Here is a 22,579-nt window from a genome sequence, read left to right on the forward strand (position 1 = left end):
TCTGGGGGCCTTTGAAGAATTTAACAATTTTCGATAGCTTTGAAGATAGATCTCATCTTTCATTGCTTCTTAAAACGTTTTATGATTTGAAGGGGGAAGAATTTAGTATGCTTGAGCCTTCCATAAAGACAAGCCGCAAGGCCTATCTTAATGGTTGTGTTATTGACGCTGCATTCAACCAAAGTTCTACAAGAGAGGCATGTCATGTTCATGTGCAGCTACAAGTGGACATGAACTCCAGAAGATCCCGCTCTTACCGTCCAGGATATAAGCATTTCTTCGGAAAGGTGGTTATATTCTTCCAACATGTACACAACTCGAAGAGATGGCCACTAGCTCTCATAACCATATATAGTGTGCATTTGAAAAATGGATTGCCTATTACATCTGTAGTAAAGCCGAAGACTATAGTGATTCATGCCAGTGACATTGTAGAGTTGGTTGGCTTGGTGCCATCAAATGTCAATGGTAGCCATTACATCATTTGGCCTAGCCTTAAACGTGGCCCAAAATTGACACTTGGTGCCTTAAGTGATATATAATTTGTTTTTTTTTTCTTTTTTTTCAAATTGTCTTAACAAATTTTATTCAAGCAGCAGAAAGTTTAGATATTTTCTTTTTTTTTATTTCTGACATCCAATATTTCTCAATTCTAATATATATTTACCAAAAATGTAAGATGTTTAATTAGAATGGACATTTGTCTCTCCTGAGATTTAATTTTAAGCGATTCATTTGCTTTTTATCAACTATTTCAAAGAACAAAGATTTTCTTGTTTCAACTTGAATTTTTGGTGATTTTTTGATTATTATAGGCCAAAAATGAAGTCACAAATTCAAAAAAGACCACCTTTTTCCCATAGTGTTTTATAAAATTTTTGTTAACTCCAATAACAACATTACTAGAGAGATTGAATGACATATGTTCTGAGTTCTTCAGAATGATATGCATTATGAGAACAAGAAAAATAGAGTTGCTATATGTGTTCAATAGTGATGAACCTGTCAATTTCATCCAGAAGTATGATCTCAGCAGTGGGTCCTGCCAAAAGAATGCATCCAGAGAAGATGTGTGCAATATTAATGAAGAAGATTATATTTTATTGATAGACAATAAATAATTTTCTCCTAGTTCTTCTTTGCCAGAGAAAGCAGAGGGCAAGAAGAGAGATTCTTCTTATGCAAAGCTAGTTAAAAACAGAGAGAAACTGATAGAAAGAAGTTGAAGGTGATGAAGACAGCAGCCAAACTCTTGTGAGATAAGAAGCATGCAATTCAAGAAGCACACTTTAATACTGCCCGAGAAGACTGAAAAGCTCAGTTGCAGAAAGACAGAGAAGATTGAGAGGCCCAACTAAAGAAGAACAGAAATGAAAGAGAAGCACAGCTTGAGAAGGAGAGAGAAGATTATTTGAAGAAAGAGAAATTTAATGAGAGCATGAAAGTACTAGTTGAGAAAGCAATGTTGTTTGCTTGGGACAAGAAAAAAGTAGACATGGAGTACAAGAAATGTTATGATAGAAGAAATAATATTAATTAATATGATTTTCTTTTATCATAATTAATAAACTAAGATATTTTTTATATGTTCTACTTATACTTTATGTAGATATTTGCATGTATTTTAGTATAGTTTATAATGTAGACAGTTTATTCTATTATGATGCAATTGGAGATAAACATCTAAGTTTTTGGCACTTTTTCAAACATATATATGACTTTTGCAAACATTACGTTATTGTAAAGCTAGACTATAGAAATGATAGATATAAGTATCATCTATTGTTTTCACAGTCCAGATTTTTTCTGGCTGCTCTAGATAAAAAGTCATATACCTTCAAAGTTGGGAAATAACAGTAGATATATAGTGGAGTTTAACTTTTTTTACAAAATTGAAAAAAAAAACATATACAATTATTACTAACAGAATTTAAATATGCTTTCTAATATAGAAATGTATGCTAATGTGACTTCTTTTTCCTTTTATGCCTTTAAAATTTTTAGTTTACCATATATAAAAATGTGTGCATTTTACTATTGGAGTTTTCTCAAGAGAAAATTGAAATAAATTTAACAACTTCGATACTTATTCCCAATTACACTATAGAAGAATAGAATAGCATTAATTTTTAAAAAAATATAAGACTGAAAAGATACATTTATTAGAGTATAATAATATTAATGGCTCAAAAAAAATAGTATTTAAAAGTATATTTATAAAAAGAACAGAACAACATCAATATACAAAAATAACACAAGAGTTAAAAGATAAACTTATTAGAACACAATGATATAAATAACTGAAAAATAAGTAAGATTTTAAAAAAGTATACTTATAAAACAGAAAAAAACAAAAGAAATATATATATTACTCAGTTAGAAAAGATTATTCTCTATTAACTGTAAGTATAACTACTTTAGGTTCTTTGTATTTAATTTCCCTAGTTATACCTACAGGACTCCAGCTTTCATTTTTGTTATTGTTTTTGGGGCTCTCTCTCTCTTCTTAAAACTGCCTAACCTCCTCCAACTTCAATGTATATCATTTGCTCTTCATCTTTATTGCAATTGTGTCATAAGATTGATTCATAAAAAAATTGTTTAGTATAATACATACTGAAATCCAAATATTAACAAATATGTCATCTTTCTACCCTTTGACTTGGATGCGAATACTCTAAAGAAAATAAAATCTTTCTTTGAGTATTCCAAACACATAGTCAATCTTTACATGTATCATTACCATGTAGCACTACGACAAATAAGGGCGGTTTTTTATATTTGTGACTTTGTTTTTGGCCTATAATAATTAAAAAATCACCAAAAATCCAATTTGAAACTAGAAAATCTCTGTTTTTTGAAAAGGTTGAGAAAAAGCAGATTAACCACCTAAAATTAAATCTTCTGATAGACAAAAGTATATTTTAACTACAGATTTTACATTTTTAGTAAATGTAGATTGCAATTGATGACTATTAAAAGTCAGAGATAAAAGAGAGAAAAATATCTAAACTTTTTGCTGGGAGGATAAAATATGTTAAGACAATTTGAAAAAAAAATTATAAGTCTGCAAGAGAACCAAGTGACAGTTTTGGGCCGCGGTTAAGCTCTGGCCACACTACATATGTTGTTGCTGTTGTTGTTATTGTGTTTATAGTCGCGTCTGACTGCACCAAACCAACTAATTCTTTGACATCTGCCAGGTGAACTACCATTGGCTTCATTTGCTCATTGTTGATTGCTGGTATACTATTTACCAAATGAACTGCATAAACATTGACAAGGACAAGCGGCCACCTCTTGTTGTTGAGCTTGTGCTCAAAGGAAACGACAACCTTCCCAAAGAAATCCTTGTAGACTGGAGAGTAGCTTTGCCCCAATGTTGCGGTTCTCATCAACCTGAACCTGAAGTCTGACGTTATGTGTCTCTCTTACACAATTATGGTCGAGTGCAGAGTCAATAACACAACCATTTACAAATGCCTTACGGCTTGTTTTAATGGCTGCTTCAATCATATTACACTCTTCCCCCTTTGATTCATAGAACTTTTGAAGAAGCTCTGGAAGACAAGAAATGCCTCCAAAACTATTAACAATCGTTCTGTTCCTCAAAGGCCCCCAGAACTCAATGTCAGAATCAGTACCAACATTACTACCTTCTCGGTCAATTGGCCAACCAGCAGAGGGATTGTCATACTGAAGGAGAGTTGTTGATGTTACTGTTGCTGTTGTCATTATTGAATTTTCAACTCTCATCTATCAAATCTGTGTCAAGCCAAGCATGATGTTGCCAGCATTGATTCCAATTGCTGAATTACTCTTTATTGCTCGTGAGTATTCCCCAATCGCCCTCTCAACAGATCATGCACTATACGCTCTGGGGAACCATATGCTTCTATCATTGTGGGATAGTGCTGCAGGAGGTGCTGATTGATTGTAAAAACCTTGAGCTAGCAAGGCTTCCAGATACGCATTCCATGCGACGAGATTTCTAAAAAAAAAGATAAGTTAACACAAGTTATAAAATAATAATATTAATTATAATTAAAGCTTACGTTTTGATCAAGGTTTTCTTCTCTGCTGATAACTCCCAGCTCATGATTAGGTTGCATGTCTGCACCAGGTCAAGCAATGCCTTACAGGCAGCTTGGTCATGGACACGCTCTGCCACAAGCGTGGGGATAACAAACAAGCTGAAGTCAGCCCAGTCCACAGCCCGGAAGTACCCTGATCTTGTTGCGATGTTGATCCATGCACTGTGGAAAGATGTTGGAATACTTCTTCTGGTTAACACCATGGCAGTACCAATTTCTTTCTGAGCAGCAAGGGAGAGAGAGAGAGGATGATCTTTTCCATACTTGCCACACATGAGCCCCCAGACCTGTTTGCCAATGCCATGACAAATGCTGTGCATTTCATCCAATGCAAAGAAGAATGGACCAGAGAAGGAATCCAGTAAGGAGAAGGGAGATTGGCCAGTTAACCCTTTTTTGCTGGATGAGGCCACCTTATCAAAGTGCTTGAAACTTTCCAGTGTGCACATGGTGATGGCAGATGTCATTCGGAAATATTGGCCATGGCCAGGAGATTGACCCACAACATGGCAGATGTGGCAGCCATCCTTACTCATATGGCCCACATGACAAGCCATCTTTCCCAGAGCTGGAATGTTGCCAGTTGTCATTAGTACATGGACTTTTGCACTAATATCTCCAGATGGTGTCTTTACAACCATTCCACCAGCTTGGAGAACCCAAAGTTCTTTCAGAATAGGCTCCAGGAATGACCAGAAGTTGGCGGGTGCTTTGGGACCAGAGATGATCGCAACTTGGATCATACGGCTGCACTCGTAGCAAATCATTGGGGGAAGGTTGAGGTTGGTAACGTGGACAATGGTTACCGAACCCGAAACACTATGGGGAGCAAACCCATCAACAGACAGCAAAATGGTGATGTCGTTTTCACCCGAGAAAAGACGCTTCTTTGACTGGTATGCCTGTCCATCAAAGACATTGGAAATGCTGCCATCAGCCTTTTGCGTATGATGGTGGCAATACAACATCTCTTTTCTGGTGCAGTCGTTGGCCAAAGCAACTGCAAGCTGTCTACCCAGAGGAAGCTGTATCATTGTGCTGGCAGGAATTGGATTCTCACCAGTGTCTTGGCTTCTCTCGCCGGTCTTGTAACGGACTTCGTCACAATGCAGGCACTCCATTTGCTGATCGTTGTTGTACAGCATACACCCATTGTGACAAACGTGGTATGTCTCCTCATCGACACCAAGAAATTGAGAAAGAAGCTTGGTACCAAGGTAGGGAGTGCAAGCTCTATATGATATCTCACTTGATCTGCTGAGAATTTCATTGAAGTGTTTTGCCAGACTAATGTGGGCCTTCTGGGAAATGTCAAACTCCTTTATGATCTTCATAAGCTTGAGATTCTTTGCATCGTCATAGCCAGAAACAGGAACAGGAGCACTAAAGTCATAGACCAACTGAGGAGGAGTATCATCAATGGCATTTTCAGTAACATCCATGATTGCTGAATCATTTTCCATAGAATCCTCATGTTCAATATCATACTTTAATAAGATAAACAATAATTAGTACATTGGATACATTTGTATATTTATCTTTCTTACCATGAGCTCATCAATTTTGTTGATAATGGAAGGAGTAATATCCTCGTCAATGCTCATGTTGGTGCTTTCTCTGTTTAATTATTAAAGAATTAATATATTTTATTTAGTTGCATCATTATAATTTGTAGACTTACTCCAAGGTTGAGCTAGATGCGAAATTCAAGATAAGATTACTCTGCTCAGAAACAGAAGCAACTTGCAAACTTTGGGTGTTATTCATCTCTTTATAAACTTTTTCCAGGCACTGAACTTCACACTTGGCTACAAGTTTCTTGTTTGTGTAGCGTTTGTGGCAGATACTGCACTTGTGGTGGGAAAGCTTTGTGATTGTAGACATTTTGTTAATTTTAATTTATTCTTTTGAAGTATGGGTAAGAATAGAGATATTCGCTTTCAAGTCTGAACTCTTTTATAATGATTAACTTGAAGACAATAATAGCACAGTAACTTGAATATAAGCTTAGAAGAAAAAAGTAAAACATATATATATCATGTTGTCATGTAAGCACGGTAAGCAAAATTGATATTCACTGAAACCAACTCAATAGATTCAATCTATATTGCTATGAAACTAATAATAGATAATTGAAAATTTTTTTCTTTATATCTTATTTTCACAACAACATCTTTTTTCTCAGGTAAACAATATTCGCAATATAAATGACACAGATAACATCATCAAATCTTTACTCCTAGCCATTCAGCTCCAGTTATCTGTCTTACATGCCAGTCAAAAACAAATTAAGATGGATATTAACAGCCTTGGAAATGAAATAATGATCAAAGGATCTCCAAAGCAAAATCTCTCTTTGTTTATTAATGTAAGTTCAACTCAAAACAGTATTGCTGAAAACTAACTTTAACTTCAATAGACTTCAAGTGAGTTTATTTTCAAATCTGTGATCAACATTCGTAATGTCACTTTAGAACATGTTTACCAAATGATGAGTCAACATCTTGGAATCAAGGTTACAGCATCCAAAAAAGCAACACTCAGGACCTGTACGAAACTTGTATGTAATGAGTTAGCCACCCTTCCTTCTGTACAAGCTTTTGGCCCTCGTCCTAGTTGGAGGTCCATATCTTAATGTGATCAAACAATGATTTGCAATAAACATGCAAACATGCTTAAGAGGGTTGGTGTAAATTTCGCCAGATGCCATCAAAATTGGGCATCCATTGCAAGAGTCAGTCATCTCTGGAAAGATCATCAAAGGAGGCAATTGTAAGTAACTATCCACTGCAGCGTAAAGTAGTATATTTAATGTTAAAAATATATGATGTATTTGACTGTTTATGACTAATAAAAATGATGTATAAAATGTAATGTCTATCATAACAGCCAATAAAAGTGATATATAAAATGTAATTCTGTAATAATAACTAATAAAAACAATAAATAAAAAATATATCCATTTGAGAAACCAATAAAAATGTATTTTTATAAAATACACTACAGTGCAATTATGTCTTATCCAATAAAAACAATGATTAAGCAAGAGATATTTAAAAGAATCTAAATTAAAAGAATAATAAATTAATAGTAACCAATGACATATAATATTTCAACTATACTTAAAGAAGTTTTGTTCAATTGAAAGACAAATATTAGCAAAAGAAAAGGTTATCAATATATTAATAGAATCTTAAAACTACCAGTAAGTGGAGATGTATTAAAATGCACATGAACTCAGGGTTGGAAAAAAGGGGGGAGGACACAAAACGCGCCCTGGCTTCCCCTCCGGAACCACCTGTGAAACCACCTCTAAAACTCCTATTTGTTTTGGTGTAGTGTAGATATTGAACTTCTTGTCTGGTTTATGCATTGGCTGGTTCCTTGGTTTCATACAGACTGAAACCATGTAGTTGGTGACTTTATATCTACTATCTGCAGGTACATACTGTTCTTCAGAGAAGTACTTTCTTACATTTATTCTCATAGAAAACTCTGATAGGAGTCTCATGTCATGGGAGCTTCCAAAGTAGTCCGTGGAAGACATATCTTCTTATTGTGCTCACATACAGCAAGTTTATTCCCACAATAAATGGATTTTCTGACATAGAACCCATCTCTCTTCAAAGATGGAACACATATGAGATTAAAGATACAGCCATTAATAAATCTAACAAGATTGGAAATCTCAGACGATTCTTATTTTCTTTCATTATAGTTTGCTTTTTGAACTTAGATGACTGGAAGAGAAAATCATCTCCTATTAAAATTATTACTGCAAAGAAATAAAGAATAAAGTTTTCTACATTTATCTCTAGTTGATTAAAAAGATTTGTATATAGTATATTCTCTTAATAATTGCAAATTTCAAGATTTGTGTTAAGTTTTTTATTTCAAATGCGAATATATGAAAATGATATTAAATGTTCATCCATTTTAAAAAAATTCTAGATATTGAACTTTATGCAGTCACAACTTCATATATTCATGACAGAAGATTTTTTAAATACTGAGTGATACATAGTATTACTATATTAGGCGTTTGATTCTTCTTGTCTGGAACTATAAATGGAAAATCTAGTATCAATATTTCCTTTTCTCTGCTATTAAATTCAAATACTGCATTCTTTCAAGACCTAAAAAGTGGTCACAAATGATAAAACTAATACTGTAGAAAATGAATTACAAGTATTTTTTACATAAATTTTAGGGGACAGAGAGTTTTTGGATGATGGGGACAGGGTGTTACACAAGCTTATAGTAAGTAGTCTGGCAGATAATTAGAGGCGTAACTACTTTTAACTTATCTGGCAGACATCCATCGTTTCTGTGTGTAACACCCTGTCCCCCAAAAAACAGTCACCCTCTGTCCCCATCCAGTATAATCACTTGTCTTTATTCACTAAAAAAAATCATGCAAAAGTGGAAAAACTTTTGTTTGTAACTTTTCATTTTCATTTTTATTTATTTTTAAAAAATTCATAACTCGTTCAAAAAAATAGATAGAAATATGAGAGTAGGATGGTTAGTTTTGTTGATTTTTTGAATCACATTTAATGAGTGAATTACAAAAGTTCTGTACATTTCATTTGTGAAAGATTGAATAAAAAAACAACAATTTGAAAATATTAGTAAAAATCACTTGCAAATACTTTATATCTATAGAAAATAGTAAAAAAACATTTCAGCAAAAGTTTTAGACCATATTATTATGTAGAAAAGATATTTATTAGCAAAAACAATCTATCTCAAATGGTTAAAAATGTGAAAAAAGTGTATATTTTTCTTGTTTATTCAACCAAAACATAATAAATTAACTTCAAATTTTGAATATAGAGATGTAAATATTTTTTCAGCAATACAGCAAAATATCCAAGCTTTAGCATTCGAATTAAGACAGAAATCTATCAAAAGCTATGCGTTGTTTCTGTTTTACATCTTTTATGATAAAATTCATGTCTGTGATTGGATAAAGATCTTAATCAGATTGCTTATAAATACACAGACTTTGTACTCCAAAAAATAAAAGCCAATTATATAGTCTTCCAATTAGTTGGATGCCAATAATATTCGTATCTGGGTTTTACATGTAACATTAAAATTAAAGGCAGACTGAGTGCAATTGTGTTTGTTAAAAAATTAAAGAAAAAAATAGGAGTAAAGTATATTAAAAAATAGAAAGATAGATAAGTTATATATGTGGGAGATCAATAATATCAGAAGAGTTTATGGGAGAATTTGTAGGAGAGTTAGTGACAGTAGTAGTAATTGTAGTAGTTGTAGTAGTAGAGCGTAAAAGATAAGACTTGTTCTTTGGGAACTGACCCCAATGATTCTAACTTGTGGAAAAGCAGTCAATGATACTCCCTTTGCAGATAGCATCAAAATACAGCTCATTTACCTCAGGCCTGGACTGATGTACATGAGGCTTCACTTTAATTGTTGTCTAGTAGCACTTATGTACATGGTGCAAGATCATTGGCAATGGCTTTCTTTTGAGAGGCTTCCAATCATGGAGGGGAAGGAAAGTTACAGACAAGATGTTCTGATCGTCCAAATACATACAAACAGACTCGTTATAGATGTCAGCTATTATGTGAGCACAGTCTGGAGCAGAGAACCACATAGAGGAAGGGCAAAATGGGATATTTTCTCCAAGAGCAGGATCAATCTTGGAGCCAAAGGCAATGACCTCTGTCACTTTGGCAACATCCATGCCAAAGTTTTACTCGTAAAGTTTACTGTGGGTTACCATCGTGGCCAACATCTTCTTCACCAAAGGAAACTGATCCTCTTAACCCTCTTTCAGGTGTGCAAATACATGGAAACCATACCAACCATCAGACTTGGGGTTAAACATCAACAAAATGGCAACTTGGTTGATTTGAGCAGACAGAGCAAAGTCATGCACATTTTTGTTTTGGTTTTTTAGACTAGGCAAATTGTATCAGTAGTCGTCTTGGAGATGTTTAGGACTTTTAAGTTTAGAGGAATATTTTTCAGCTAAGAAGAAGCAAGAAAAATGTAACATTTAGCATTTAATTTCAGTAAAATATCTTATTAGTTACCTTCTTCAAGAGGCTCTTGCTTTTTAGCAAATTGGATTTCTTTTTTTATTTCTTTTATGACTAGAAATAGTAAGCATTGGATATTATATTGTAATTTCACAAAAAAAACAATTATAAATTACTTTTTTTGAGAGGCTTCTTTTCTAAGAACTCCTTCATCACTTCTTTAAGTCCTTCTTTCAAAATACTTCTGATATCATTCTAAAGAAATAAAGAATAAATATGTATTAGATTGTGAAATCATGTTTGTGTATGTTGCATGCTTACTTTGTTCTTTTGCACAAGGAGATATCTGTGCTTGTGACGGACAAAGTCCTTTGGGAAAGTAGTTTTCCTTTTGATGTGCTTAGATCTTCCAGGAGCTTTGACCTCACTTGCCAAAGGAAATACAACATTTGGATGGTCAATTATTTCACCAGCATTGTCAACAAGTTCATCAACCATTGCCATAAGATTCTGGACTTGTTGATTCCCTTCACACTGATGAAACAATTGTTCAAGCTTTGTTATACATTTCACCCATGGGGCAGGCTTTTCAACATCGATTTTCTGTAGAGAAACGTCACATTCCAGTTGCTTCAAACATTCACCCAAAGAAGAAGACAGAATCCATCTTTCAGGAATGTCTGATAATAGCAACATACGATCTCTTGGCAGATCATGGCGACAAGAAAGACCAAACACCACTTTTACTCTGCAATTGCAAAGCTCACCAGGTAGAACATCTTCTAGAAGCTCAGCACAGATGGTGATCAAACCAATTCTGGAGACGTGGTGAATCAATCCACGGAGGCAAGGTTCATGGTATATTTTGGCATCTGTGATAGTTGCCTCATTCAACTCAAGGTCCTGATAGTCACCCTTGAACTGGAGAAGATATGAGCAAATTTGCTTAAATGAAAAGTTCAATGACTGAAGAGCCGGGATTTTTCTTTTCAGATTATTATGGCTACTCTCGACATGTTGTGTTATCACATAGTCAAAATGTTTTAATTGACTAGTGAGGTAGCCAGCCCACTTTTTCTTGCACGGCATCTGCTCATCTTCAAAGTACTTTTCCAGAGTTCTTTTTTCTATAATCTTCGTAGAATCATCATTATTGTCTTCCAGCTGCTCTTTACTTTGGAAATCTTTCCGAGATGACAGCGATTTGAAAAGCTCAAGATTTTCATCAAAGACATTGCGTTTATCTCTGAAGATCATTTTGTTGACTAAATGTGTGTACAACTCTTTTTCTTTTCCTGGCTTCATTGTTTTTTTTTTGTCATTTTGGCAATGTTGTTGATCATATGCCAACCACACAGAAGCTTCTTGGCCAAGGGGAACTCGGAATCAAGCGCATTCATCAATGCTTTACATTTGTCTATAACAAATATAGGGGCTTTATCAACCTCCACCAAAACAATTGCTTTCAGAGACTTCACAAACCAAACATAGCTCTTCTCTATCTCATCGGCTACCCATGCAAAGGCCACAGGAAAGCTCTTCAACCTTTCTCCACCTAGGTTACTGACACCCTCTACGCAAACCAATGGCATCTTCACACAGTTTGTCTTGTATGTAGCATCCACAATAAAGACATTGGGGAAACATCGAGCTCTCTTGATCATTATATCGTTTGTAAAAAATATATGAGTGAGTCTATTTCTCTCATTAAACTCGTAGAGAACAGAAAATCCCTTTGCTTCCATTGTTCTGATGAGCTCAGTAGTGCCATGGGCAGACTCCTCATCACCACGAGTAGCACTGTATTTGAGATTGTTGATATTGCTGATCCTCAGCTTTCTCATTCCTGTCACCTTGTCACTTGTTGCCTTCTGAACATCATGGGACTTGGCATGATTCTCCAACATTGTCTTTGCAATAGTGGCATCTTCAGCAGTCAAAAGAGACATTCTTCCTTGGTGAGAAGAAGCCAAATTCTCAGGGGTGACAGGGTGGTTATGGCAATGTTCGTTTTCCCCATAGGTGGGCAAAGGAAGATATCTTTCGCTCTTCTCCTTATAAGAAAATCTTAAGAGATAGGGGCATCCAGTAAGAGAAGAGTTGGGCGTCTTCTTTCTTTTCTCATCACTTATATTGCGCTTGTCACGATAAACACCAGCCTTTGAACAAGCAATGTGAAGAATAGGGAATTTTCTGTTCTTAATCTTAACGGTGAAGTTATTAGAAAGGGCGTAATTGTTTACGGCTTGAAGAACACTCTGCTTGTCAGGATAACCATTCTCGGGGAATGAGAGAGTTGTTTTAAGTGAGTACATCTTCTCAATAGGGGTATTGAAGTTGGTGTTCATATTTAATAAAAGAGCACTGTAGTTATATAAGTATTTTTATTGATTCATATACGCAATGTACGCAATGTATGCAATGTATGCAATGTACATAACGTAAAAAAGGCATCATATCTTGTTATTTGGAAATATTATTTTTTATTCTTACAACTACATATTAATGACTTTAAGAAAGGGGATGTTTTTATTTTTCTTGAGAAATTGGAATGATTTAAAGATGGGAACAGGAGGTTCTTCAAGACACTTTATAGCCAGGCCTTAGACTTGCAGTCATCTTATATTATGTGGTGCCGTTACCCCCGTTCCCTAAGATCACTGATTTTTTTATACTCATAACTTTCTGCTCAAAACTTGTAACTCGAAAAGTCCAATATGCACTTACTAAGCTTAGTATGTACTAAACTTATTTTAGTACGCAGAAGCTGCTTTTAAAACAGAATTGTCTTATTTTTAAGCCAGAAGACCATTTTAGATAAATATAGTAGTTAAAACTGCTTATCAGACTACAAAACTAGGAAAAGAACAAACATGGCCTACAGACTACTTATATTTTTAATTTGAAGTTAAAGAAGCCTTTGCCACCAAAAAGTAATGACTGTGATTACTTTTTAATGCATTGTTGTTTTTTTATTTTGTAAAAGTCTTTTTTAATTCTACTTTTTCACAAGGTCTAAATTATTAAAGATCTCTAAAAAAACACACTTAATAACTAGGAGGGCTAGTATTAATAAAATATGAATCAGCAAAGTTGACAAAAGAAAATAACTTGAGAAGAATTGACAGAAAAATATCTGCATCAAGTACAATTTGGTTGGCAAGATTGCTTGCATGCTCATTAAAGATCTCAGTAGATTTCAAGAATTGCAGAGAATCTGTCCTGTTTTTTCAGAAGTAGGAATCAGATATAATAATGTTAACACAAAGCAGGTTTATACTCTTTGATTAAAAGAATCAATTAAAGAATATACATGCCTTCATCAATATCATAATACTTTGAAAATAGTTTTTTTTGATAAAACAATATAAAAAATATCATATAAAAATAGATATATATATATATTATTTAATGAATGTATAGCTTAAGCTGTTACTAAATATCATAAAATTTAGTACTTCTTCTTTCTATACTTCTTTATATTCAACTTGTATTATTTTGATGAATAAAAACCAAAAAAAAATCAATATAAAACATCATGCATTTGTTGAACCAATCATAAAGAGAATACAAATACCTAAAAAGGTATAGATCTGTCATATTTAAAATATATTTTATTGGCTTAGATGCAAAATAATAGAAAATCCCATAAATTGTATTTGACAAAAAGTAAAACTAATAGGCTAAAACAAGCATGTTATTGGCTATAAAAGTTACAAGTTTGTAACTTGTTACGAGGTTGATATGTTAAATACGGACTTTTAAATAGCATAAGTTACAAACTCGTAACTTGTTACGAGATCGGAGATGTAAATCCTGCTATTTCCTAGTGTAAACAGAAAAAAATATTCAGTTTTGTTATTTCCAACAACACTTTTTAGGCTTTGAAAAAAATAATTGGAGTACAATTGTTTTTGTTTATTATAAGAAAAATACACTATATGTATTAATTTAGTATATTTATAAGTTTCATTCAAGTATTATTTTCATTTACTTTTTTCTACCACCAGATCTTCTGACAATTTGACTATATGATACATCTTTGCCATTTGATCTCAATTGCTCAAGAACAATAGTGAGCTAAAGTCTAATATCAGTCTGTTCTAAAAATAGATAAGATTAGTAGAGTCTATGACCCTTTACTATATTGCAAAGCTTTTTAAATGATATCTTGCTCATTCTGACTTCTTTTAGAAAATCATCTTCATTCATAGAATCCAGGAAATCAATTTTCTTATCTTTTGTTACCAGTTTTGAGATGTTGTTCTTTCTCTTGTGTAGATATCTACACGAGTCAAGATACTTCACAAGTTCATTATCAGATTCATTGTCATCAAGAAACAGCAAATACATCTGGGCAAAATCACTGTATATTTTACTGACCATATCTCCAATCAGAGCAAGATTCTCTCAGTCTGAAATATTCTGTTTCAATGCATTGTTTACATTTCTGCAAGACTCTTTGAGCTCACAACTTGCTTCTTCTTTTTTATTGTATTGTGACATATTTATATTAAGTTTAATAGAAAGAGATATATACTTTATATTATTTATAAAATTTGTCAATTTAAATGATAGTGCTGAGTTATTATAGTATAACTAGATTATTTATTTAAAAAATTGTATCTATCATGTATATTATAGCTGAGTCTTATATTGTCTAACTTTTGTACCAAAACGTGTTTGTCTGAAAACTAGGGACAAAATTTGGAACAAAATTTGTATTCTTTTAACTAATTATATCTATTAAAAAAACATTAACAAAATACTTATTCAGAGTTTTTCTGTCTGTCTATCACTATTATCAAATTAGATAACTTGGTCCTTAAGCCGAAAGTCGCGGTTTTAATATAAGTACTCATTAAAACCCAGTCCATCTTATATTCTTCAAAAGTACCTGCTTTATAAAGGCCACAATAATGATAGAGTATATATGCATTGCAGAATTTTTTATACAGACTTCTGACAGAATATTTGGTCATTTTTAACTCCCGCCAAGACTCTTCAACTTATATTGTAGCTTTAAATTTATGATAAAAGATAGTAAAGTTCTATAAATCTCTGGTACTCTCACAGATAACTGTATAAGATGTAATAGATAAATTGAGAAAAAATTGAAAAAGCTTTAATAAGAGATTGGTCTAAATTTATGCATCTTAAGTTCAGATAGACGATTTTGCATATTAAGGCAAAACGTCATACAAGTCTCTATGCTAATTGCTTTCCACGTTTCTTGCAAAGCATTTTCCAATTGTTGCAATGTGGTAAGCTGAGGTCGTCTTGTGCGGATTTTGTTATCAAGAAGACCCCAGATATTTTCAATTAGACTCAAGTCCAGACTGTTAGGAGGCCACTCCAAAATCTTCAATCCAAGGTCTTTCTTGAACTTTTCTGCCAAGGTAGCCTTATAATAACTTGCGTTATCTTCTTAATAAAGGTAGTCTCCCTTTTCTACATTAGGAAGACTTTGGTAGAAGGGCATGAATTCCTTCTCCAGAACTTCATTGTACAATGGGGCATTCATGTTACCCTTAAGCATAACCAGTAGTCTAACTCCTCCAGACCAAATACATTCCCAAAGCAATACAGAACCTCCATTTTCTAGAACCTTTAGAGTCAAGCAGTCTGGATGATATTTCTCTCCTGGTTCCCACCATACATGACTATGACCATTTTTCTTAAAAAGGGTAAAGGTTGCTTTGTCTGTCCAAATAACAGTATTCCACTGTTTTTTCCAACCTTTTATTTTTCTATACCAAGCACGACGTTTGGCAATGTGCTCCTTAGTTAGAAGAGGCTTTGATTTGGTTACACGGTAGGCTAGATTCATCTTGTGCAACGTTTGGCTGATAGTTTTTGTACTGACTTTTTTTCCAGTCTTTTCCTTAATCAAGTCTGCCATCTCAACTAAGTTTTGATGGCAATCCCGTTTGACATCCAAGAAGAGATGTCTTTTATCTCTAGCAGTTAATTTAGAAGGTCTTCCTGTTGGCTTCTTATTAGTAGCAGATCTGGTTTCGTTGTATTTTCTTAGGATATGTGTGACAGTAGTTCTTGGTATTCCCTTTTTTCTTGCAATGTCAGAAATCTTCATGTCATCTTCATGAAGTCCAATTAAGATTCCTTTTTTAACTTCTGAAAGCTTTTCAAATGGCTTGTGAGGTTTACTGCTTCGTTGTCTAGGCATTATATTAAAAATATTTTATTGAATTTAGCAGATTGAGTAAAGTGAAGTGTAAGGGTGTATTATGAAATAAATAGCGGAAATATAAAACGATCAAATTTTCTGTTCCGCGACTGTATGAACTTTGTTCTGATACTTTTTTAATTGTTCAAAAAGTCTTATAAAGTTTTTATCAAATGTCTTTAGAAATTTACCTTCGCATAGTAGTTTGTAACAGACATTGAGAGCTTCAGGAACAAGCTGAAAATCATGCCTCAACCAAGATGCAAAGAAGAAATCATCACATAGCGTATAACAGACTTGAGTTATACTTACTCAACGAAGCTCAATCTATTGAACTTTTCAGATTTTCTATGTCAGAAATTAAAAGTATTACCATGATACTTGGCCTGGAATCAACCTGTCATATTTCAAAAATAAGAGTCAGCAACATCTTTGGCTTTGCCTTGTTGATGTATCAATACAGTTCTTTCAAACACCTTTTTGGCATGTCTCTTATTTTTGGAATGGACCCAACAAATATATCAGCTGTTTTGAGAGGAATAGAAGACATGATATACAAGAAAATAAGATGTGGAATTCAGTTCAATATGCATCTTTTTCTTGGTGGTTTTTTGGATGTTTGTATCTCCCTTTGGTAGAATATTTTGAATAAAAAAGAGCTTAGAATATAAAGATTTAGCATTACTGCATATCCTCTGTCTTCTTTATAATAATAATAAAAAAAATAATGAATCCTTTTGACAGATAATCATGTATCTGAAAATGTAATTATTTTCAGTTAACTTCAGCCAAAGATTGACTTTAGGCTCTACCCCAAAAGGAAGTGTTTCAGATTTATGTTGCACAAAATAATTGATATAGACATAATTTAAATCCCATGTCCAAAGATAAAAATTTGTAGCCAATGATCAATCTTCAGACTAAGGACCAAGTTATCTATTATCTCTTTGATTTAACTAAATTTTCAAAAAGTGAAAGCATATAATTTCTGTAGTAAAGGCAGAACAGGACACAGATAAAATCTTTTCAACATTTTGGTTACATAAAGAAAGATATTTTACAGATACAATATTATTAAGACACTCAACTTGATGAAACACAAAGAAATATTTCTTTGTCTTTAATCTTAAATTGGTCAATTTATATGTTTGAAACCCCTTTTCAATATTCTCTGCATGTTTATACAGAGTTTGTAAGAAAATTATTGTATCATAGATTAATACATACATAAACTTCTTCATATATTTTTCTAAGATACTTAACATAACTTTTTGAAAAGGAGAGGAAGTTAAGTTAAGATCAAACACATAACATTGAGCTTGTATATGATTTGTTTTGTAACAAATCTAGTACGTTCAATAGATTTTTTAGATACTGATACTTGCCAAAATCTACTTATAGCATCCAAGGTAAAGAAATAGAAAGTATCATTAAGTGAATTCAAGAGATTATTAATATATAACAAAGGAAGAGTATCTTTGATTATTACTTGGTTTAGCTAGTACAAATTGACAATGTATCAAAAAAATCTATCTCATTTATGAACGAAAAAAAAAAACTGGAAAAGTCTACTAGCCTTTTGAAAAATAAACAAAAATCATCTCAAAGAGCTATTTGATCTCTTGACTCAATGATTCTTTTTCTTCCCAAATTACATGATATGGATAAGAATAAATTGGTGTTTTATACAAAACAAAAGTTGTATATTCTAATACCATTTTCAGTAGTTCACTTTATCTCTACTTTTATATTAAACTTAAATATTTAACTAAAGTTAGTCTTTTTGACAGGCTAACTTAATTCATTCTAAATATAAAAGACAGTTATTTTTTATTTTTCTGAAATAGAACCATTATTTTCCCTATTTTAAAATCATGTAATCTAATTCTTCTTTCTTTAATTTCAGTTTCTATTTTTTTTCTATAACTATTCTATTATCTATTTATCTTTGTCATTTCTAATTACACTATAGAAAAAAAGTTGCTTCAAATTTATTTAAACTGCCACAACCATATCAAATATAGCATACTTTAAGTTTTTTTTTTGTTTTTTGAGATTTAATTCAAATATATTTTTTTGATTTTTAATTTAGAATCTCATTTTAGATGAAGATTGTATGTTGAACTGCATATCAATTCAAAAAGTTTAATAAAACAACAAACACAGCTTATAAATTGCTTATATCTTAAATATAGATATATATAAGTTTTTTAAACTAGACTATATATTTATTCAAAATTATCAAGAGATGTATTGATATCGATATCAAGTTATATTTAAAAATTAGAATGACTATATTTGTACTTTGAAGGTAAAAGAAATGAAAGCAAAGGGCAAGAAAAAAAACTACTGGTAGTGACGTGAAAAGGTTCACATCACATGTCAAATAATTATATCATTAATATCATGGACTAGATCAGCTATCCCTCTGATGAACTTAACTTCAATCATTTTAATCTCACCAATTTTTTGGCTTTCCCAAATAGGGAAGAACAACTTGTGATATATACATATGTCTCACAAGCAATTAAATACACCAAAGAGTCTAGTCTCTTCCAAGACAGAATGAGAAAAGAACTTTATAACATATCTGTATCTTTGAAAAATATAGTTTAAATATGATTAATATTACAATAAGATAAGATATAGCTTGTGTTACTTACTCTTCCAGGTAATTGAGTACAATAAGGTTATTGGCTCAAACATGCCTGCTGTCAAAAGAAGTCCGGACTCTGTACACTACATTATTCTTCCACATCTTGATGATACAGACCATCTCAATAGTTTCTTATTTCATTTTTGTACTGTTCTAGCCTCAGAGACAGGCTAACAAACTCACTAAATTGTGATAGTTAATATCACATTTGATTGCTATGACAACAAGAGTCTTTCTGATTGGGTTTGATCAAAGCTGAGAACCAGTAACATTGTTACTCAGAACCTCAAAGTTGTTGGCCCTCCTATCAGTTAGTCTTCTTCGAGCTACCCGACCACCAAGGCAATGCTGTATCCAAGCTTTACAAAGGAGAATATTTTCCATGTTCTTCCTGGTATCCTTCTAGAACCCAATTTTGTCTTGGTATGTACCAATTGTACACTTGATTGGGTGGCAGCTATACGCCCATAATGGACCCATCTCTCTTACCATATAACCAAAAAGAACTAACATATACCAGTTCATTACAAATAGAGTAGATTCTCATCTTCTTTCTTGGATTTCACGATGAATGAAGAAATGTCATTGATCAATGACTCTATAAAGATGATTAAAACATTGTTTACAATCTATTTGACCAACTTACCTTTCCATGGCATGAATTTCTTCTTCTGTCACTTCCCATTGCTGAGCAATAGAGCATACTAAGACTAGGTCCAAAACAGTACGTCTGGTTATGGCAAGAAAACACTTATGGATCACAACTGTTGGCATAACAAACAGAAGGAAGTTGAGCCAGTTATTTTCTTCAGTGATCTCCAGCTGCCAGTGAAGTTTGCTAGAGTGTCTGATCTGAACTTGTCAATATAGCTGTCAATCTGATCGAGTCTAATATCCAGAACAAACATGTATACATTATCCTGTTCATTCTAGCACTGTTGTTGTTGCTGCTGGTCAAGATCTGCCTGTCAAACTTCATTGTTCTCAGTCTCTTTGCTCATAACAAATTTGTCATTCAATGCACTGTATAGTTAATGACCATTCTTATGGCTAATGAGATGTATCTTGTCAAGCCTGAAGAAAGTAGAACTTGTCAATGTATTGAGATTCCTAAAAATATTGGGACCATTGATGCCATATCTCTAAAAAGAAGATATTAATATTTCAATTATTTATTAATCATGTACTTACATTTCCTTCAAACTGACAGAGACTCTACACAGTTCTCATAGAAGCAGGTATCTTCTTGCCAACAAAACACATAGTATGAAATTGAGGAATATCTTTAGAAATGCAGGCTCAGCATCTATAGAAAGAATTATAGTAGGTCAGTTTCATCAAGTCTGACAAGGCTGGATTATTGCCAGTTGTCATGACAAGATGAATCTTGAAACTCACTTGCCCAGAAATTGTCTGAACTTTCAGACCAGAAGTTTGCAACATATGCAAATCTTTTACGATTGGTTCAAGAAAAGATACAATGTTTTTTGGGTGTTTAGGCCCAGGAATGATTGCCAGTTGAATCATATTTTCTCTCTCATATCTAAGTATATTTGATTAAAAAATTTATACATAGCATCTAATATTATATCTTAGTTTTGGATCAATACTGAGATTAATAACATGCAACACAGTTGCTGACATTTTTGAATTATCAAAAGAATTGACTTGATCAACAAATATCGATACCAATATATTGTTCTGACTAACAACACTACTCTGAACCAAATGTCAGACACTATTACTATCAAGAATATCAGATTTTGTAGAACCAACTCTATATGAAAGATGGTTTCTGTCATACTCTATCTTGGCTAGTTTTTAGGCATTATCAAGCTTGAACTGTAGCTGTTCAGAGAGAGACACAACCTGGAAGGTCTGAACAGGAATTAAAGTGCCTCTCTCATCTCGAAACCTTTGGCTATTACAGTGAGGGCACTACTCTTTCTCATCTGCATACTGACCAGCTTCTATAGTGTCAAAGTGGATACAATCTTTCTGGCATACGTCATATGTCACAGGACGGACAGTATACTTACTCTTAATAAGAGTATCCATCTTGTAGTGCGACATGAGTGCATTTATAGCAGCTATAATGTTAGTAAGTTTACATGTTGTGAATAGTTAATGCTGAATATATACTTATGCAAACTACACTCTATCATGTACTTATTCACAATTTTGACATACTTGTCAAAAACATTGCAAGACACATTATTCTCAACAAACATAAAGAATAATTCCATACTAGCTGCCTCTGCATGACTATTGGGCTTGTAAAAAAGAACTCAAGGAGCCTCACCCAAGTCACTTTCATTACTTTCAGAGTGATTTGATGAATTTCTATGTTTGACAACATTGCAAACACAGAAATAATTAGAGCTAGCTTCTTTTATATATATATTTACATGTGATTAATATTTTTTAGAAGCTCTTTGGAGTAGTTTAAGGGTTTTTTTCTCTCTTACCAGATGGAGATTTGATATCTATAGACATATCTTGGTCAAAATCAAGATCTACATCCATTGAATTTGTATGATGGGATATTTCTTCATCTGACATAAAATCTTTTAAATCGTATTATCCATCACTAGACAAGCTGCTGGCATTGGTAAGAGTTGTAAAGTAGCTAGAAATAATAATAGTTCTAACCAGATTGGCTTCGTACTCAAAATCAGAAAAATTGACATTAACTTTGTCAATGCTGTTTCCAGGTGACTGGATATTGAGATCGTTATTATTTATTTTAATTAGAGTATTTTTAAGACAATAGTCTAGGCATTAAGTGATAATAAAAAGGTTTAAGATGAAGGTTACAAAGAAAATAAGTTATCATATAAATGTGAATTTATATTTTAATTTTATATTATTTATTTAATACTGAACATGATAGATTCACACAATGTATTGCATAATTATGATCGTAAATAATAAGAAGAATTTTTCTTATGAGAAGCAAATCTTGTTTTTCCTTCCCTTTTTTTATATATAAATATGCAAAGCCAAGACTATTAGACAAACACACGCATAGAAGCTCTTGAGACTACTGTGTCTAAACTCTGGGCCCAGATCAATGGTTTACAAGGACCCCAACCTGCCCCTCCACAAGAGAGTAACAATTTTCTGTCAACTCTGGGAAATAGAGCAGAGCAACAGGGCACTGACAAAGCTGTTTGGGATATTCAAATATCTGGGACAGACGCCTGTAATAGGGGACAGATATTTGAAGCAGCAGTCGTGAAATCTGCTATTGAGTTTCATTTCACTGGAGACAACAAAAAAGCTGCTTTTAACATGTACGGGATAGCTGCCAGATTTGCCTGCATTGTAATCAAGATAGTCTTTGAGTGATGCCACAAAAATGGGCAAAGTATCTCCACATGTGATAATTTGACAACTATCTAAAAAAGATGTCTAGTTAGAAATCTGGAACTAAATGCTACTGACAAGAACAATCCTCTCTGTTGTAAATGAGTATTGGCTACTGCTGTAATTGAGAATAAGTCTGAAGGAAATAATATAAGGCCTCAGCTATTCCAGTCAAAGGTGTCTACCGATTACTTTATTATTTAACACACAGGTTTAGCATGCATGATAGTGATTATATTTCATATGATGATATCACCAT

At 33.1% G+C, this 22,579-nt stretch overlaps 7 protein-coding genes across 7 annotated transcripts; 3 read left to right on the forward strand and 4 right to left on the reverse strand.

Annotated features, from left to right (window-relative positions):
• Window positions 1-3,318: 3,318 nt before the first annotated feature.
• On the reverse strand, window positions 3,319-5,978 carry PHYBLDRAFT_175446 (hypothetical protein; the record flags this gene model as incomplete). Its single annotated transcript, XM_018437487.1, has 6 exons — window positions 3,319-3,725; window positions 3,870-3,991; window positions 4,056-4,625; window positions 5,058-5,581; window positions 5,642-5,711; window positions 5,776-5,978. 6 exons carry the CDS (start codon window positions 5,976-5,978, stop codon window positions 3,319-3,321), a joined length of 1,896 nt encoding a protein of 631 aa, XP_018284189.1.
• A 154-nt stretch (window positions 5,979-6,132) lies between these two features.
• PHYBLDRAFT_152717 (hypothetical protein) lies at window positions 6,133-6,874 on the forward strand (the record flags this gene model as incomplete). Its single annotated transcript, XM_018432978.1, has 4 exons — window positions 6,133-6,151; window positions 6,311-6,462; window positions 6,514-6,709; window positions 6,798-6,874. The coding sequence occupies 4 exons, from the start codon at window positions 6,133-6,135 to the stop codon at window positions 6,872-6,874; spliced, it is 444 nt and encodes a 147-aa protein (XP_018284190.1).
• Window positions 6,875-9,423: 2,549 nt separating this feature from the next.
• On the forward strand, window positions 9,424-10,026 carry PHYBLDRAFT_175448 (hypothetical protein; the record flags this gene model as incomplete). Its single annotated transcript, XM_018437488.1, has 1 exon — window positions 9,424-10,026. The coding sequence occupies one exon, from the start codon at window positions 9,424-9,426 to the stop codon at window positions 10,024-10,026; it is 603 nt and encodes a 200-aa protein (XP_018284191.1).
• A 15-nt stretch (window positions 10,027-10,041) lies between these two features.
• Window positions 10,042-11,365, reverse strand: PHYBLDRAFT_152719 (hypothetical protein; the record flags this gene model as incomplete). Its single annotated transcript, XM_018432979.1, has 4 exons — window positions 10,042-10,097; window positions 10,163-10,222; window positions 10,285-10,363; window positions 10,430-11,365. The coding sequence occupies 4 exons, from the start codon at window positions 11,363-11,365 to the stop codon at window positions 10,042-10,044; spliced, it is 1,131 nt and encodes a 376-aa protein (XP_018284192.1).
• Window positions 11,366-13,869: 2,504 nt separating this feature from the next.
• PHYBLDRAFT_175450 (hypothetical protein) lies at window positions 13,870-14,494 on the reverse strand (the record flags this gene model as incomplete). Its single annotated transcript, XM_018437489.1, has 3 exons — window positions 13,870-13,990; window positions 14,103-14,188; window positions 14,252-14,494. The coding sequence occupies 3 exons, from the start codon at window positions 14,492-14,494 to the stop codon at window positions 13,870-13,872; spliced, it is 450 nt and encodes a 149-aa protein (XP_018284193.1).
• A 4,380-nt stretch (window positions 14,495-18,874) lies between these two features.
• Window positions 18,875-21,513, reverse strand: PHYBLDRAFT_73165 (hypothetical protein; the record flags this gene model as incomplete). Its single annotated transcript, XM_018442795.1, has 10 exons — window positions 18,875-18,891; window positions 18,959-19,027; window positions 19,441-19,457; window positions 19,598-19,808; window positions 19,991-20,093; window positions 20,143-20,166; window positions 20,350-20,494; window positions 20,894-21,041; window positions 21,254-21,340; window positions 21,420-21,513. 10 exons carry the CDS (start codon window positions 21,511-21,513, stop codon window positions 18,875-18,877), a joined length of 915 nt encoding a protein of 304 aa, XP_018284194.1.
• Window positions 21,514-21,837: 324 nt separating this feature from the next.
• PHYBLDRAFT_152724 (hypothetical protein) lies at window positions 21,838-22,302 on the forward strand (the record flags this gene model as incomplete). The annotated part of the gene is made up of 2 exons (XM_018432980.1): window positions 21,838-21,874; window positions 21,983-22,302. The coding sequence occupies 2 exons, from the start codon at window positions 21,838-21,840 to the stop codon at window positions 22,300-22,302; spliced, it is 357 nt and encodes a 118-aa protein (XP_018284195.1).
• Window positions 22,303-22,579: the final 277 nt, after the last annotated feature.

The sequence above is a fragment of the Phycomyces blakesleeanus genome (assembly GCF_001638985.1).
Source record: "Phycomyces blakesleeanus NRRL 1555(-) unplaced genomic scaffold PHYBLscaffold_38, whole genome shotgun sequence".
Taxonomy (NCBI): Eukaryota; Fungi; Mucoromycota; class Mucoromycetes; order Mucorales; family Phycomycetaceae; genus Phycomyces; species Phycomyces blakesleeanus.